This window comes from Trichoplusia ni, chromosome 3 (assembly GCF_003590095.1).
Source record: "Trichoplusia ni isolate ovarian cell line Hi5 chromosome 3, tn1, whole genome shotgun sequence".
Taxonomy (NCBI): Eukaryota; Metazoa; Arthropoda; class Insecta; order Lepidoptera; family Noctuidae; genus Trichoplusia; species Trichoplusia ni.
The window spans coordinates 14,446,443-14,460,067 of NC_039480.1; the positions used below are offsets into that span (position 1 = coordinate 14,446,443).

A 13,625-nucleotide genomic window follows, 5' to 3' on the forward strand; every position below is an offset into this window, starting at 1 on the left:
TCTAATGTTCAAAAAAATATTTGTGCTCCGTGAATCTCAGATTGCATGGATTAGCTTAGTTAAGAGTTCTCTACGCCAGAAAAACTCTAAACTTCGCGTGACGTGTCACGGGTTCGATACAGCCCGGTAGACAATAATTTGTGTGAAAAGGTGCTATGATCCCAATTGACTCCATTGACAATCTTCGCTGTTCATTGTACCAACCAATCTTCTCTTAACCTAAAAAAATACTTACTCTCATTATTAAACCAAATAAACATTTACAACCAAAATTTTTTTGATGAAAGAGTTTTCATTACTATTGCCCATTGTTTTTCTCATGAAATAATGAAACGGCATGGAATCCCCATTAATGTTGTCGTTTTGATTGCGGAGAAAACTGTTTGTATTATGATTGGAATGGGCTGACTGTTTCACATTTTACTCATGGGTTATTATTACTACATTAATATTATTTGAAAATATTAGGTCTTGTTTACAATTCGATACTGAATTTGATTTTTTTGCAATAAAAAACAAATAACAATTAGAAAATTCAAACATCTGCGGCTTTTGGCTATAAGCTTCAGCAACGAAGGTACTGACGTAACTGTTCAATTAATAATTATCATCTTTCAATTTGCTGTATCACATTTTACACTATAGGTAACATAATATGAATATTTTATAACTCTCTCTCACTTTTTCTTTCTTCCCCAGTACTCTCTTCTCCAAACTGTGGTGGAAGCTTGCCAGAAGAAGCCCCAATGCAAGTTCAGTACGCTGCCGATGCCGGGCCTGGTCGACCCCTGTCCGATGCAGAGTAAATACGTCGAGGTTGCCTATAAATGCCGCCCCTGTAAGTACAGACCATTAACAATTTCGAGTGAACAAAAATTCTCCGTTGTAAAGGATGATGATAGTTTTTAATTGATAAAGCCGAATTCAGCATAAAGGTAGATGATATAAACAGGGACATCTGATTTTTCCGGATGAGAAATTATAGAATGATTCCTTCCTGCTTTGGGTTGCGACAGGCAAAAAACAAAATACTATATCATTTTTCGTTGCACTTGCTATTTACATTGCGTTACTTATATTACTATCACATTTTAAATACTTCGTAATTCGTTTTCCTATCCACCCCAAAAATTTCAACTCTATTCCAAATGGCCTATTTTATCTCAAATATCAGACGACTTCATAAGGTTTGAAGGTACCAGGACCACTCGACATTCGTCATCCGAGTGGCAGGATAACTAAGTTGTCACTGTAGCTGTCATTTAGACTGTTATTCAAATGTCCAGGCTGAATACAAGGCCTTTGATTGGCGGCGTCAATGGTACGATCTGTTGATAAACTGTTTGATTGACATGTTGACAGATGCCTTGGCGTTTGAGAAACTGGGGAAATGACATGGGATGCTTTATGTACATGGGATCAGTTTTAGTCCGACTGGTAGGGATGGTTATGTTTTCACGCTTGTCTTGTATGTATTTTATTTTCTTTTTAAACTCATTTATCATGAATGACGGACGGAATGGAGTTACATTATCGCGGTATCATTAGATATGTCTTGTATACAGTCCAAGTATTTTTAGATAGGTGCCGTTGTAAAAAGACAAAACAAACGGATTACTTTTAACAGATTATTGACTGTTCTTACTGATTCGTAACCTCGATTTTTGTCTCAATTTTATGAAATGAAAATTTAATGACATACGCTAAATATGATTTTAATTTAAGACTCAAGCATAGCTTTCTTTGTAGGTTTTCTTTTTTACCTTTTGCTACGGAACCACAACATTACAATTGGCTATTAATTTAATTACTAGGTATGAAAATTAAAGGGCTAAAATATAGCAAAATAATATTTGGAACTAACTTGACGAACAAAAACAAAAGAATATCGATTACCTACAATATAATTATTTCATCCACGTCCGTTTCATTTCAATGTATTTATGGTCCATTCAATAAAAAATACACGATCTCTAATTTTTTAAATTCAAAACTTCCAGTATAGAATTCCACATTGAAACAAATTGTTTCCGTGACGTCACTATATTTAGAACGGAAAGTTGTACCGCAGAACTCACACTGCCGTTAAACTTGTGCGTTAAGTAAGAAAATCAACGATCCAAACACATGTCGGTAAACTTCATAAAGTTAATCGTATACTAGATGAAAAATATTCATTACATTAAGTGTTTTTTTATATAAAAGAATATATTCTGATTTCGAATGATATTAACAAGCCGAGTTCTTCGGTTCTGATATGAAAAAAAATAGATTTCTAATAAAAATCGATAAGTTGTCCCTCAAACATAAAAAAAATAAAGTGATCAAATTACAGTACTTAAATAGAAGTTACGCATGACGTCACAATGGTGTATAAATTTTCCCCACATAATAGTGTTTTATATACTGTTCTATACCAAGGAAGGCAAGGATAGCCGAGAGGTATAGGTCGCAAAATCCACTGTGCGGGTACAGCTGGTTTGTTCACCGCGTCAGACAAGCATTAATGTCACTCACAAAAATGCTTGTTCTGAGTGTAGGTGACTTAAATGCATGTGTAACTGCCCGGACATAGGGTAAAATTAAAATGAATTTATTAAAAAAAGAATACCGAGTAGCAAATTTTGAACGACACCTATGAATTCAGTTAAAAATATATGTATAGACAGCAACCCGTATCGCTCGCACATCACCGCTTCCCAAGAGTTCCAGCTGTAGAGAAGAAACATCGCGAAAAAACTTTATTCACGACCGAACTTTATTTCATTTTTATCTTTAAACTAACCTTATTTAAATGTCAATTCTATCTACGCCGGAGATAATCAAATATCAAACTCGGCGCAATACTATGGGACACGAACTATCGCGGTTTCTTTCCCTCCTTAGTTAGTTGAGGAATATAGCTAAATCCTCTTTAGTATTCCCTTCCAATTCTAAGTAATAAGGTACCGTCTTTTAAAAACGTGACCGACGTTTGTCTGAATGCTGGTGTCTTTTCTAGGAACTATTCTTTTAAATATTTAATCGTCTATAGCACTTTACGATGAAACGTGAAACCGTTCTAATTATATCCAAAAATAATGCTGTTTGATAACGGCTGATGCAGATTGAATTTTCGCTGTGATTCATAGCCATAATTAATTGTGTATGGAAGTAGCAAATTTTCGTCCTGTATGCCTCAAAAATTAGGAAAAAAAAAACAGCTGATCAGAATCGGGTAAACACTTCAACCATATTGATGACCGTCTTACACGTTGACATCCAGCCCAAGCCCTATACATACATATATCCAAACCTATACATATAGTTTAGTCAGCTTAAAGATAACCTCTTTTGTAAAAGCAGTGCTTTCAATACGACTTTTGCACGAGCAACAAACCTTGTAGGTCACTTGTGCTTATATGATTGTGAACCAAAACACATCGCGTATAGGTACTTGATGACTACCCCTTGGCCATCCCTACGTATCAACCATCCATTAAGGCTAGGCAAAGTAATTATTCAGTAAAGACCACGACGAATAACGACCACTTTTGAAATTAATGAGTTTGTTTTACGAATTAGGCCGGCGTGCTCAAGGCGAGTAAAAAACTAAGCCTTTTATCCAGCCGCCCAATTGATTTTGATCGATGATTAAAAAAGTTTCATTCTTTTTGAGTATACGTACCTTAAATATTTAAAAAAATGCTTATAAATATTGTTTTAGGATACCCTTTCTTTTATTTTAAACCGACTTCGAAAATAAGAAACAATACGTCAATATTTTGTTTTTTTTTGTCGCTAAGTTGCTTTTTATTGGATGTCGATTCATCGTCGGTTAATAAAACAATTTTTTCATCAGAAAAGAATATTGTTATTTTTAACTGCTGCTCATATTTCTCACATCTCTATAACAGAAGAACGGCAGAAAAGAGTCTATTTTTAGCTGCACATACCTTGATTTTGGTAAATAGATTAACCTGTCTATTACCAAATTGGTCGGGCCGCAAGAAAAAAGCGGACACGGGGATCCTACCCGATACCGTCCCTTTAAAACAAAAAAGAGGGTTGATACGATCGCGTGACGTCATGCTCTTACTACCTAGGAAGTGTATTGAAGTGATTTATGTTTAGATAATAAATTCCTGGAGGGGGTGAACGACCGCGAGTCAGGGCGCGTACCCCGTAGGTGCAGGAGTGCCCGTAGGTGTGGCTCATGCATTGCGTTAGTTGCAGACGGGCGGTTTGAACGCTTTCAGCGGTTTGAGCGTTTTCAATTATTTTAAAATATAAATAACAACTAGATTTATTACCTATGATCATTAGGTTCTGAAACTAAAGGTAAAACAGTAGTTCCTTTTCACTATGGCAACTCTGTCGATCTGTCTGTTTGTCTGTCGCCAAACGACTGTACATGTATAATATGTATATCTCATGAACCTCTTCAGATAGAGACTCTTAAAATATTCACAGATGAAAACCCTAGTCATCTAATTTTGCCGCTGAAACAAGAAATAATAAAATAGTAAGTTAGTTAATTTGTCTCTTTTCTAATTATAAACTCTACGTTCTTGAGTAACACTTGTCTATAACTAAAGAACATTTACAGGTTTTCAATAAGGTAACGATTATGGTTGAAGCTTGAACAATATTTTACTCGATATTTACACCAAAATCTAATATTCAAACATAACCCAACACTACGTTAGTGGAAATGCTTTTCCAATACACTTGTAGTTTATTGAGTTATGCTTCTTTTGGGACATTGAGAGGTTCAACCCACGCAATTCTGTGGCACGTTTTATCGCAGTAATTGTTTAGTTAAAGACCCATGTTATATTTACTAGCTTTTCGCCCGCGGCTTCGCCCGCGTCGAGGTCGGTTATATCGCGTTTCCAAGGGAACTGTTCAAAAGTCCGGAATAAAATCTATCCCATGTTCTTTCTCAAGGTCAACTCTATATCTGTACCAAATTTCATTAAAATTAGTTCAGTGGTTTAGACGTGACAGCGTAATAGACAGACAGACAGAGTTACTTTCGCATTTATAATATTAGTAGGGATAACTTAGTTTTTGGCAGAACAATGGAGCCCATATTTGTTTTGTGTCACGAAAAAAAAACTGGTCATGCGGAAGTCTTACTCGCAACACTGACGATTACTTACGAAAATATATTTGAAGTATGAATAAGTACATGACCGTATTAATGGTTGCTTAACATTAACCTGTATTTGCATAGTTTTAAAAGAGGCAATAAAAATACGTCACTTCTGATAATTCCAGACCTCTAGCTTTCACGGTTCTTGAGATACCGCCTAGTGACAGACGGATGGACAGGCAGAATTGCCTTAGTAATAAGTTTCTGATTTTACCCTTTGGGTACGAAATTCTTAATATTTAAAACAATAAATAATACATAAAGTAAATTTGCCCATCAGTGGGACACAGTAGGCTAGGAAAAAAAAAAGTAAATTTAATAATAATCAGTGTTCTAGTTGCATCCTTGCAGTATCTGTTTAAGAAATAAATTAAAATGAGTGCTTTATTTTATAAAAAGCGTGGTGTTAAGATCTAGTGACGTCATTAGCTAGTATCTTGTTATCTCGCCATTTTTATACAATAGAGGATCTTGTTACGGAAGATGTTTTCGTTCTGACTAGAATATAAAACTTTCTTAAAGAAGATTCCTGAAGTTTGTTGAAAATTTTCTTGTACTACTTTTGTAATTACGCCAAATCATTTCAGTAACCTAAGAATTGTTTGGCACCAACTAATATGGTCCCTTATGGCTACATCATGATAAAAAAAATATAATCGTATTCCACTAAACTCTTACAGAAAAAAAATTGTTTGATGAAAATGAATAATCTATCCCAAAATGTTACGGAACGGACCATAAACAACATTTTATTTTACTACCCCTCTTAAAATTCATAGTGTACACAATGACTCATGAAATCCAGGCGCCTTTACAAAAATATCACTTTTCACAAACAAACGTTCTCAAAGTAATTCCTTCATTTTTTTACGACGTCATTTCAAACCCTCTTTAGGTTACTGGTTTCATAATGGTACGCATGACGACGCATTTAAATCGCTAACGTCTACTATGCGATACTAAACGAGGCATCGAAGAGAGGAAGTGACGTTTCAAACGCTCGTCTATACGTCATTAATATTAGTTATAGCTTCCTAAACATAAAACACTCGGACACTGCACTAATTGATAAGCGAACACTTACAAATGCTTTTATCGTATTGGTGGTTTTATATTACCTGCTAATGGAAATGAAAGGGTTGTGTTCGTTTTGCATTAGAGGGTAAAACAAAGGGTTGCCATCGATGGGCGACATCTAGTGGGGTGAAATAGAACTAATTAGTATGAAAGTGGTATTCAATTAGTGTTATTACAAAATGTATCGCGACGATTGCTGTTTTAAATTAAATTTATTTCTGTATCGGATTTGTGCATTGTATTGTGTAATATTATCGGATAATGATTGTTATAATTTGATGTTCTGGTTAATACTAATGCATTCCATTCTAAACTTTGTTTATTGTGTTTATTAAATGCTGTTATAGTGAATTGACACTGTATATGCCTGTATGAATGGACATCATTAGAATTTACGGCGTACTCAGCTCTCGAATAGTATTTATTTATTAAACCAACTATAATATCTGTTTTAGCCGTGGTTCTTGTTATGGTATACCTACGTGATAATCCTACTGTTCATTTTTATACCAGCAACTGCTTGCAGCTTTATTAATTTTATGTATTTTATTTATTAATTTATGTTAAAACGGTATGTACCCACACCAATTACATTAACAACGTGGATTTCGATGAAAGCTTCAAAAAGCAGTCTACATATCAATATACTCCATATCAAACATGTATATGTTTATTAAATGGTATTGTCGTTAGCGCGTAAAAATTTAACAAACATACTCACCAATACACTCGTAACCTTGGCTTTTTATGTTTATTTTTTACTATTTTTAGTTCAAAAAATATTGTACAAACGGCTCAGCCTTAATATTCCCATTATTTCTTACTAAAACAATTGAATTTATACATACATCATTTCCACAGATGAGTTTCGTAGTCGCATCGGGTGTGAGGGAGAGCTGATCAAGCTAAGCTGCAACCCGCACTCCAGGATAGCAATCTTCGATGCCCAGTACGGCAGGACAGCCTTCGAAGCCGTCACATGTCCGCAAACACAAGGAGTCAAGGATGAAAGTAAGTGTTTATGAAAGATTTTCGTTACGGTTGATAATAATTATGTTTGTTAATTTTCACACAGTGCCATTTAGTCTTAAAAGCTGTATTATGAGTAGTAGACAACTGATAATCATACGTATACATTGCTAAATATAATATAGATAAATTATTCCCAGACAGAATGGATCTTGCTCATCACACAAATATTTGTCCTGGATGGGAATCGAACGACCTCGACCTTCCATTCTATACCATTTTTTCTTGGCGTAAACTTTGAATGCACGAATAGCCGAGTTGTATAGGTCACCACGTCAAACCCACCGTCCGCAAAGCGTAAAACAAGCATTTGTGAGATCCACAATGCTTGTTCTGAGTCTAAGTGGCTTTGTGTATGTAGCTAGATTGCTTGTAAAACACCCCTCGATACAATGATTAAAATAACCTAGTTTTGGACTTGTATTATAATAATGTTTGTCTGTCTTTATCCTGAAAATATCAAAACGATGATATTATATCGTCGTTTTTTGATAGACGTCTCTTAATACGATTATACTTTCCGTACTGTATGTTATTTGCCTCGGTCTTGTCATAATAAAACTAATGTAATAAATACAAAAGCCGCTTAGTATAAATTGAAAGAGTATTTCGCAGGAACATACATTCTTTTGTGGATATATCTTCTGCTATTCTTCTTTAGCTGTTACTAGTTTCTTTTAAGGTTGTTATTTTTTGCTATAAAAAATAAAATCTTTATGTATGGTATAATAATTTATGACGCCTTCTGTTGTGGCTTACTACACCGTCAAAAAAAAACTAAAATTGCCGATTAAACATTGATAACACAAAGCAGTCCCTACTCCTTTAAAAAGATGTCAATAAATTAGTAGCAAATGATTTTAAAGGAATGACATTTTACTAATATTTATAAAGTTTGTATAATTATTTTCTAATAAACATACAACACTATCAAATTAATAAAAAAGTAAGGACTCTCATTAAAATATAATTATAAGCAATGATATGACTTAAACCGTAAAATTATCATTAATCTTGTCATCATTGATAAAGCATGCATTTTAAATATTATGTACCTATGCTGAAATAATTATAGTCATTGATAAACCTTAAATTTTAAATATTATGTACCTATAAAAATGCTTTTAGGCAACCACAAACAAAATCAGAGGTCGAAAACAAGACAAATAAAGGGCAACTTCTTAGAGATTCATGAGACAAAACGCAAACGAGGTCGCGCCTTGGTTAGCAGACAAACAGACCAGTAATTGTGTAATTAAATTAATACTTTATTTTTATTCACTTAAGGAGGACCGAATTTTCATTGAATTTTCTGGTATTTTTAAAAAGGTACATAATATTGTTGCCTATTTACAAGAACGTTAACGGTTATGGGTCTTCGGGTAGTTGGAAAGTCTCAAAATTAATTTGTCTTTCGTTAAATAAATTATAAAACTGCGGCTTCAACAAGTCTGTGAAAACCGACATTTTACTATCAGCAAGGTATGCATATGCTATGTATACTGAGTTCTCGGTGTACATGCATGGAAACCCGATCAAGAGTGAGTCTTACCCGCAACACAGACGATTCCGTACAGTTAAGCTAAGAATATATTTTCAATAACTGGTCACCCATCCAATTTATGACCGCACCTGCCGTCTCTTAACCTCGACAAACAGCGGTGCCTTATGGAGATGGGATCCCTTTTTAAGTTTGGGGTAAATCTAAAATACCTTCTGAAAGAAAACTTCCAACATAAAACTGATAAATAGAAAAGTAAAAAAGAACTTTTGTCAGTCGGTGCGATTACCACTATAAAACTACACTCTTTAGCTGTATCTATTGTACAATCGGCAATCTGAAATTGGATTAACAAAGTGCTATTTCACAATGACATGTAGGAATTGGTGTTGAATAGGTGTCAAGCCTATTTTGTTACCAAACAGCACAATTCGATGAATTTGACCAGGCGCAATTGTTTTGAAAATCTGATTGTGTTAGTCAACCTGACCGTATTTCTAATGTACGTATTACAATACTTGTTTGTCAAAAATTAAGTTGCTTAACAACGATAGGTAATAGATTTGAAATGATACCCATATAGGTAATTAAACTTGGTATCTACAAACCGAGTTTAATTATCAAGTGCAAGCCTGACTGACTGAGCGTCACTGAGGGTTCCGTACAAATAGGCAAAAGAAAAATAATTTGTGGGTGGGTTTTGATCGTTATAAAAAAATAATTTAAGCTTATCTTAACTTTTTATAATCATTATTTGTTGCGGCGGTAACCTAAATAATTTAACAATGACTCGACATTGTCAAATGTCTAGTTATCACGGATTATCAGTTCAGTTGTCTGTCACCAGGCTGTATCTAAGCCTGGTGACAGACAACTGAACCTTAATAATATTTCCTAAAGGTTCCGTTTTTACCCTTTAGAACCCTAAAAAAAAAGAAATTTTTATTTGTCATTGTTAATGTTTGTTCAAGGGTAGGGCAGTGTCCTATTTTCGTTTGTGACGCTAGCAATAGTAATTTGTTTTGACAGACAAAATTAGTGGAATTATTACATTACTGAAAAATAAAAGGTGTTTGTGAAATGGTCTCGTATTTGTTTTAAAACTGATGAAAACAGAATAATAATGATGTGAATGAATGTAAAATAGTACGTACATAATAGTAATAGCTTATATTTTTTTCATTATTGTTATTGTTTCTAATGTTAAATGTGGTTTGTTCAAAAGGATTGAGATTTTATTTAAAGTGAACCAAGAGAGACAGGATAAAAAGAATAAAATGTTGCTCGGACTCTAACAAACAGTTTACTCAAAAAGTTTTTGACGATTTCCATTCTTTACTCAAAACCTATTCAAACTCTGCTATCGTTTAAATAACTCTACAAACCTGATACACCATTACGATGATGCTATGAATAGAAAGGGCTGTCTTTGTTCCCAGCCTGCGTGACGCCCCATGCTGTGAAGACGGCTATCCAACTGTGCCTCGGCAGGCGACGCTGTCAAATATCCGCCAACAGCAAGACCTTCAATTCTTCATGCAGCTTCCAGTCCAGACCGTATCTGAAGGTTGTTTATGCCTGTGGTAAGTTTGAAGACCTAATACTCATAAACACTAAATTTGTAGAACTTTTGGAGCTTAGGGTTTTCGTTCTTCATCGTTAGGTACTCAAAAGTTACTTCATCATCAATAAATCTATGAGTGAAATGGACCTAGATAATTAAAAAAGAATCAAACAGTTTGTAAAAGACACCACTGCAATGCTACATTTTTTGCCTGACGTAAAAAGAATCAAGTAAATTACGTTTTTACCTATTCAACATAAAAGGCTGAAAAAGAACAACAAATCAGGAGCAAGCCCCATTTAAAACCTCTCCAGGAACCCCGAACAACACTGAAGAAGCGTCAACCCTGTAATTGCGCAAGTTGTGAAAGTTTTGAACAACTCTATTCTGGTGCATCTTGTAAGTTTTAACAATACAAATCTCAATGTTACCTTGCAACTTTGCTCTTTGCACCATTGTTCAGTGTGAAGTACAAAATTCTGAGGTCGCATTAGTGCCACCGTTGTTCTTTTTCAGCTTTCATAATAGTGTTCTCTTTTTAATAAAAATGTTACTTCAAACTTTTTTACTGACTAAAATATGACGAAAAAAATATTTTAACATCATTTCACTGAACGTCATAAAATTTCACTAACTATAAAACGCTGCTGAAAGCTATTTTAAAATAAATCATATGTTGTTTCAGTGCCATTAGGTGTTCTCTCAGAGAAATATGAGAGTGCAGCTGAAAGAGATGAAATTTCCACTAATTTTGATCACAACAAAGGATTTTTTGATGAATCAGGTAATGTTAAAAAATCTATTACTTCAAAAAATAAAATTGTTGCGAACTTTAAGGACATTCCAAAGTAACATACAAATTGTTCTGATAGAAGAAGCTGGTGAAAAATGGCCTGAACCCAACGCTGATCATGCTCTTCTTCCGCCATTAGTCGAAGATACCACGCCAGCAGAAAGTGAGATAACGACACCAAATAAAAAAGTGGACAAAACGGAGGCCAATCCAGGTATTTATAAAAATTTCGCATTTTCAATATAGGATTGAATAAATGTGGATTGCTTTTAATTTTTAAGAAACAGAATTAAAAAGCATAGGTTTATATAACGCAAAAGTATATATTTCATAATTTATTGGACAAAAAATCAAAAACGATTGTTTGTTGGAATTCTATATTTAACAATATATCACTGTTTTGAAATACCTTCACATTTAATCCTTCACAATTTATATACGCTTTTGGTCCATAAATTTCGAGCAAACCAATTAAACTGCTAACAAACACTATTCATCAATGTATTTGATCCAAACTGAAACTAGAACATATCGGTTAATATCAAACAAATATTTGCCTACTGGTACCAGACAATGTTTGTTACAGAAATACTGCAAGGGACCTCTCTGCTGCTGTTATCGATCAGTGTAGGGTTGCTGATATGCATCGTCCTAAGCGCAGTTGTTATTACCATAAGGTGTTACATTCGTAGGAGAAATGACAACTCCAAGAACGGAGACATGTACACGACTGAAGCTCCAAATGTCTTCAGCGACGCATTTTCTGACATAGATAACGATGCAGATATCAGCCATATATCGGGAACATTCCACGACCCTATGCATCCAGATATGATCCTATACAAAAACATCCCCGGAAGTAGGGGAACTCTGAGAGCTATGAAGCCCTTATGTACAATTTATCCTTCATCCGTAGAAGCAAATATGTACGGGAACGTAGATTATGTGCCGTCGGCGCCTAGGTTTACGAGGAGTAGAAGTAACGAAGAAGATGTAGAGCCACATGTTATGACAAGTCCAAGGAGTTTAGGAGCTCATTCCAGTAATTATTACTATGGCTGACGCCAAATGGACGGAGGGAACAACGACACCTCCAGGACCTACTGCTTCTAGAGTGAATTAAAGAAATTGCTTATAAAGCAAGAGACTGTGTAAAAAGAAATTAGTTAAATTTATTTAAGACTATGGACAGACTAAAGAATAAGTTCGTTTATATGTTATTGTTACATTGTATTAGTTTAAGTATCTTGATTGCTCTGTACATTCTATTACTCATCCTTCAATCTGTCACGCTCATTAGAGGTGCACCTATGTATCCACTTTTGCATATCGTCAATTCAGCACATTTGTATTTCAATTATTCCTTCAATCCCATCTGTGATGGTTAATTATAATGACCTTTATAAAATATAGAGAGAGTTATTTGTATAGAAACTGAAGCTTCATTTTTTGTAGTTGAATACCTAAAACTTTGAAAATGTAAATCCTTTTATATCTTTTTAAAATAAAAATGCGGGAAATCTGTGTTTTATTTGACAGCAGTGCCACAAAGATGTACAACAAAAATAATGGGTAAGTCATTAACCGCAGTTATGCGATATTTTTTCTTGTTAAAATGCGGTGTAATGGTTGCGTGGCTGATGTCATTATTTATGGAAATTAAGGGGGATGGTCCTACCGCATGGGTATCACTCATGCTGCTTAATAGGGGAGAAGGATAATGACAGGTCAGGTAAATAGTACTGAGCTTAAAGTAATAAAATCTGTTATTAATTTCATAAATCACTCCCACGAAGTCACGAAAACGGTTTCGGGAAGTTTACTCCTGACACAAGATATTTCTTTTTTTTTGTAATTGATTGCAGTACGAAAACGGGCATTAATATCGTAAAGAGCACCATAGTCTGGAATTACCCAATCTTAAAATAGATACACCCACATGCTTTCCATTGTAAAAATTACTTTGTGACGTGATTAGGGTCCAGCGCTCACGCCTGAGACCTTACGACATAAAAAATTACCTCATAAACTGAAAAGAACAAAATATCCCACTTTATGTAAATTCAACAACCTATCACAAAATTACTTGAATAAAAATTCAATATACAGACAATATTGATTGAGAACTTTCATTACCCGAATATAAAAGATCGTAAAATATATTTGAGCAAGAATTCGGATCAGTAGGTAGATAACTTTGTATTCAGAGGAGATCTGCATAATTTTACTACTGTAATCCAAGGGATCAGAACTTTGGTGTCGTATCAATAGTTAAGCGTTAGTTTCTATCGTAATCTGTTCAATAATTCCTATTGATTACACTTCGGACGAGTGGGAAATTGTCTGCGTTTTGATTTGCAGATGTTTCAATATTTGAATTTTATGGAAAGTCACTGTATTTGTGATTGGCTTTTGTTTTATTCAGTTTTGTCTTGTTTAAATGTACAAGGGTTGTATTTTGAAAGTAAAATATAGCCCAAACTATTGCTATAAACAGTTATCAGTAAATATAAAAAAAAAACTT

General features: G+C 34.3%; 1 protein-coding gene across 2 annotated transcripts in view; it reads left to right on the top strand.

Moving 5' to 3' along the window:
• Positions 1-12,509, top strand: part of LOC113492060 (protein eva-1 homolog C-like) — a 48,442-nt gene extending 35,933 nt beyond the window's left edge. Inside the window, exons 3-8 of one of the 2 annotated variants that reach the window (XM_026869344.1) lie at positions 700-838; positions 7,076-7,225; positions 10,166-10,327; positions 10,994-11,092; positions 11,181-11,315; positions 11,688-12,509. In XM_026869344.1, coding sequence (XP_026725145.1) covers positions 700-838; positions 7,076-7,225; positions 10,166-10,327; positions 10,994-11,092; positions 11,181-11,315; positions 11,688-12,163 — 1,161 coding nt within the window. In that variant the 3' untranslated portion in view covers positions 12,164-12,509. The remainder of the gene's footprint in view (positions 1-699; positions 839-7,075; positions 7,226-10,165; positions 10,328-10,993; positions 11,093-11,180; positions 11,316-11,687) is intronic. The other variant, XM_026869345.1, reaches the window with a different exon arrangement.
• The last annotated feature ends 1,116 nt before the right edge of the window (positions 12,510-13,625 follow it).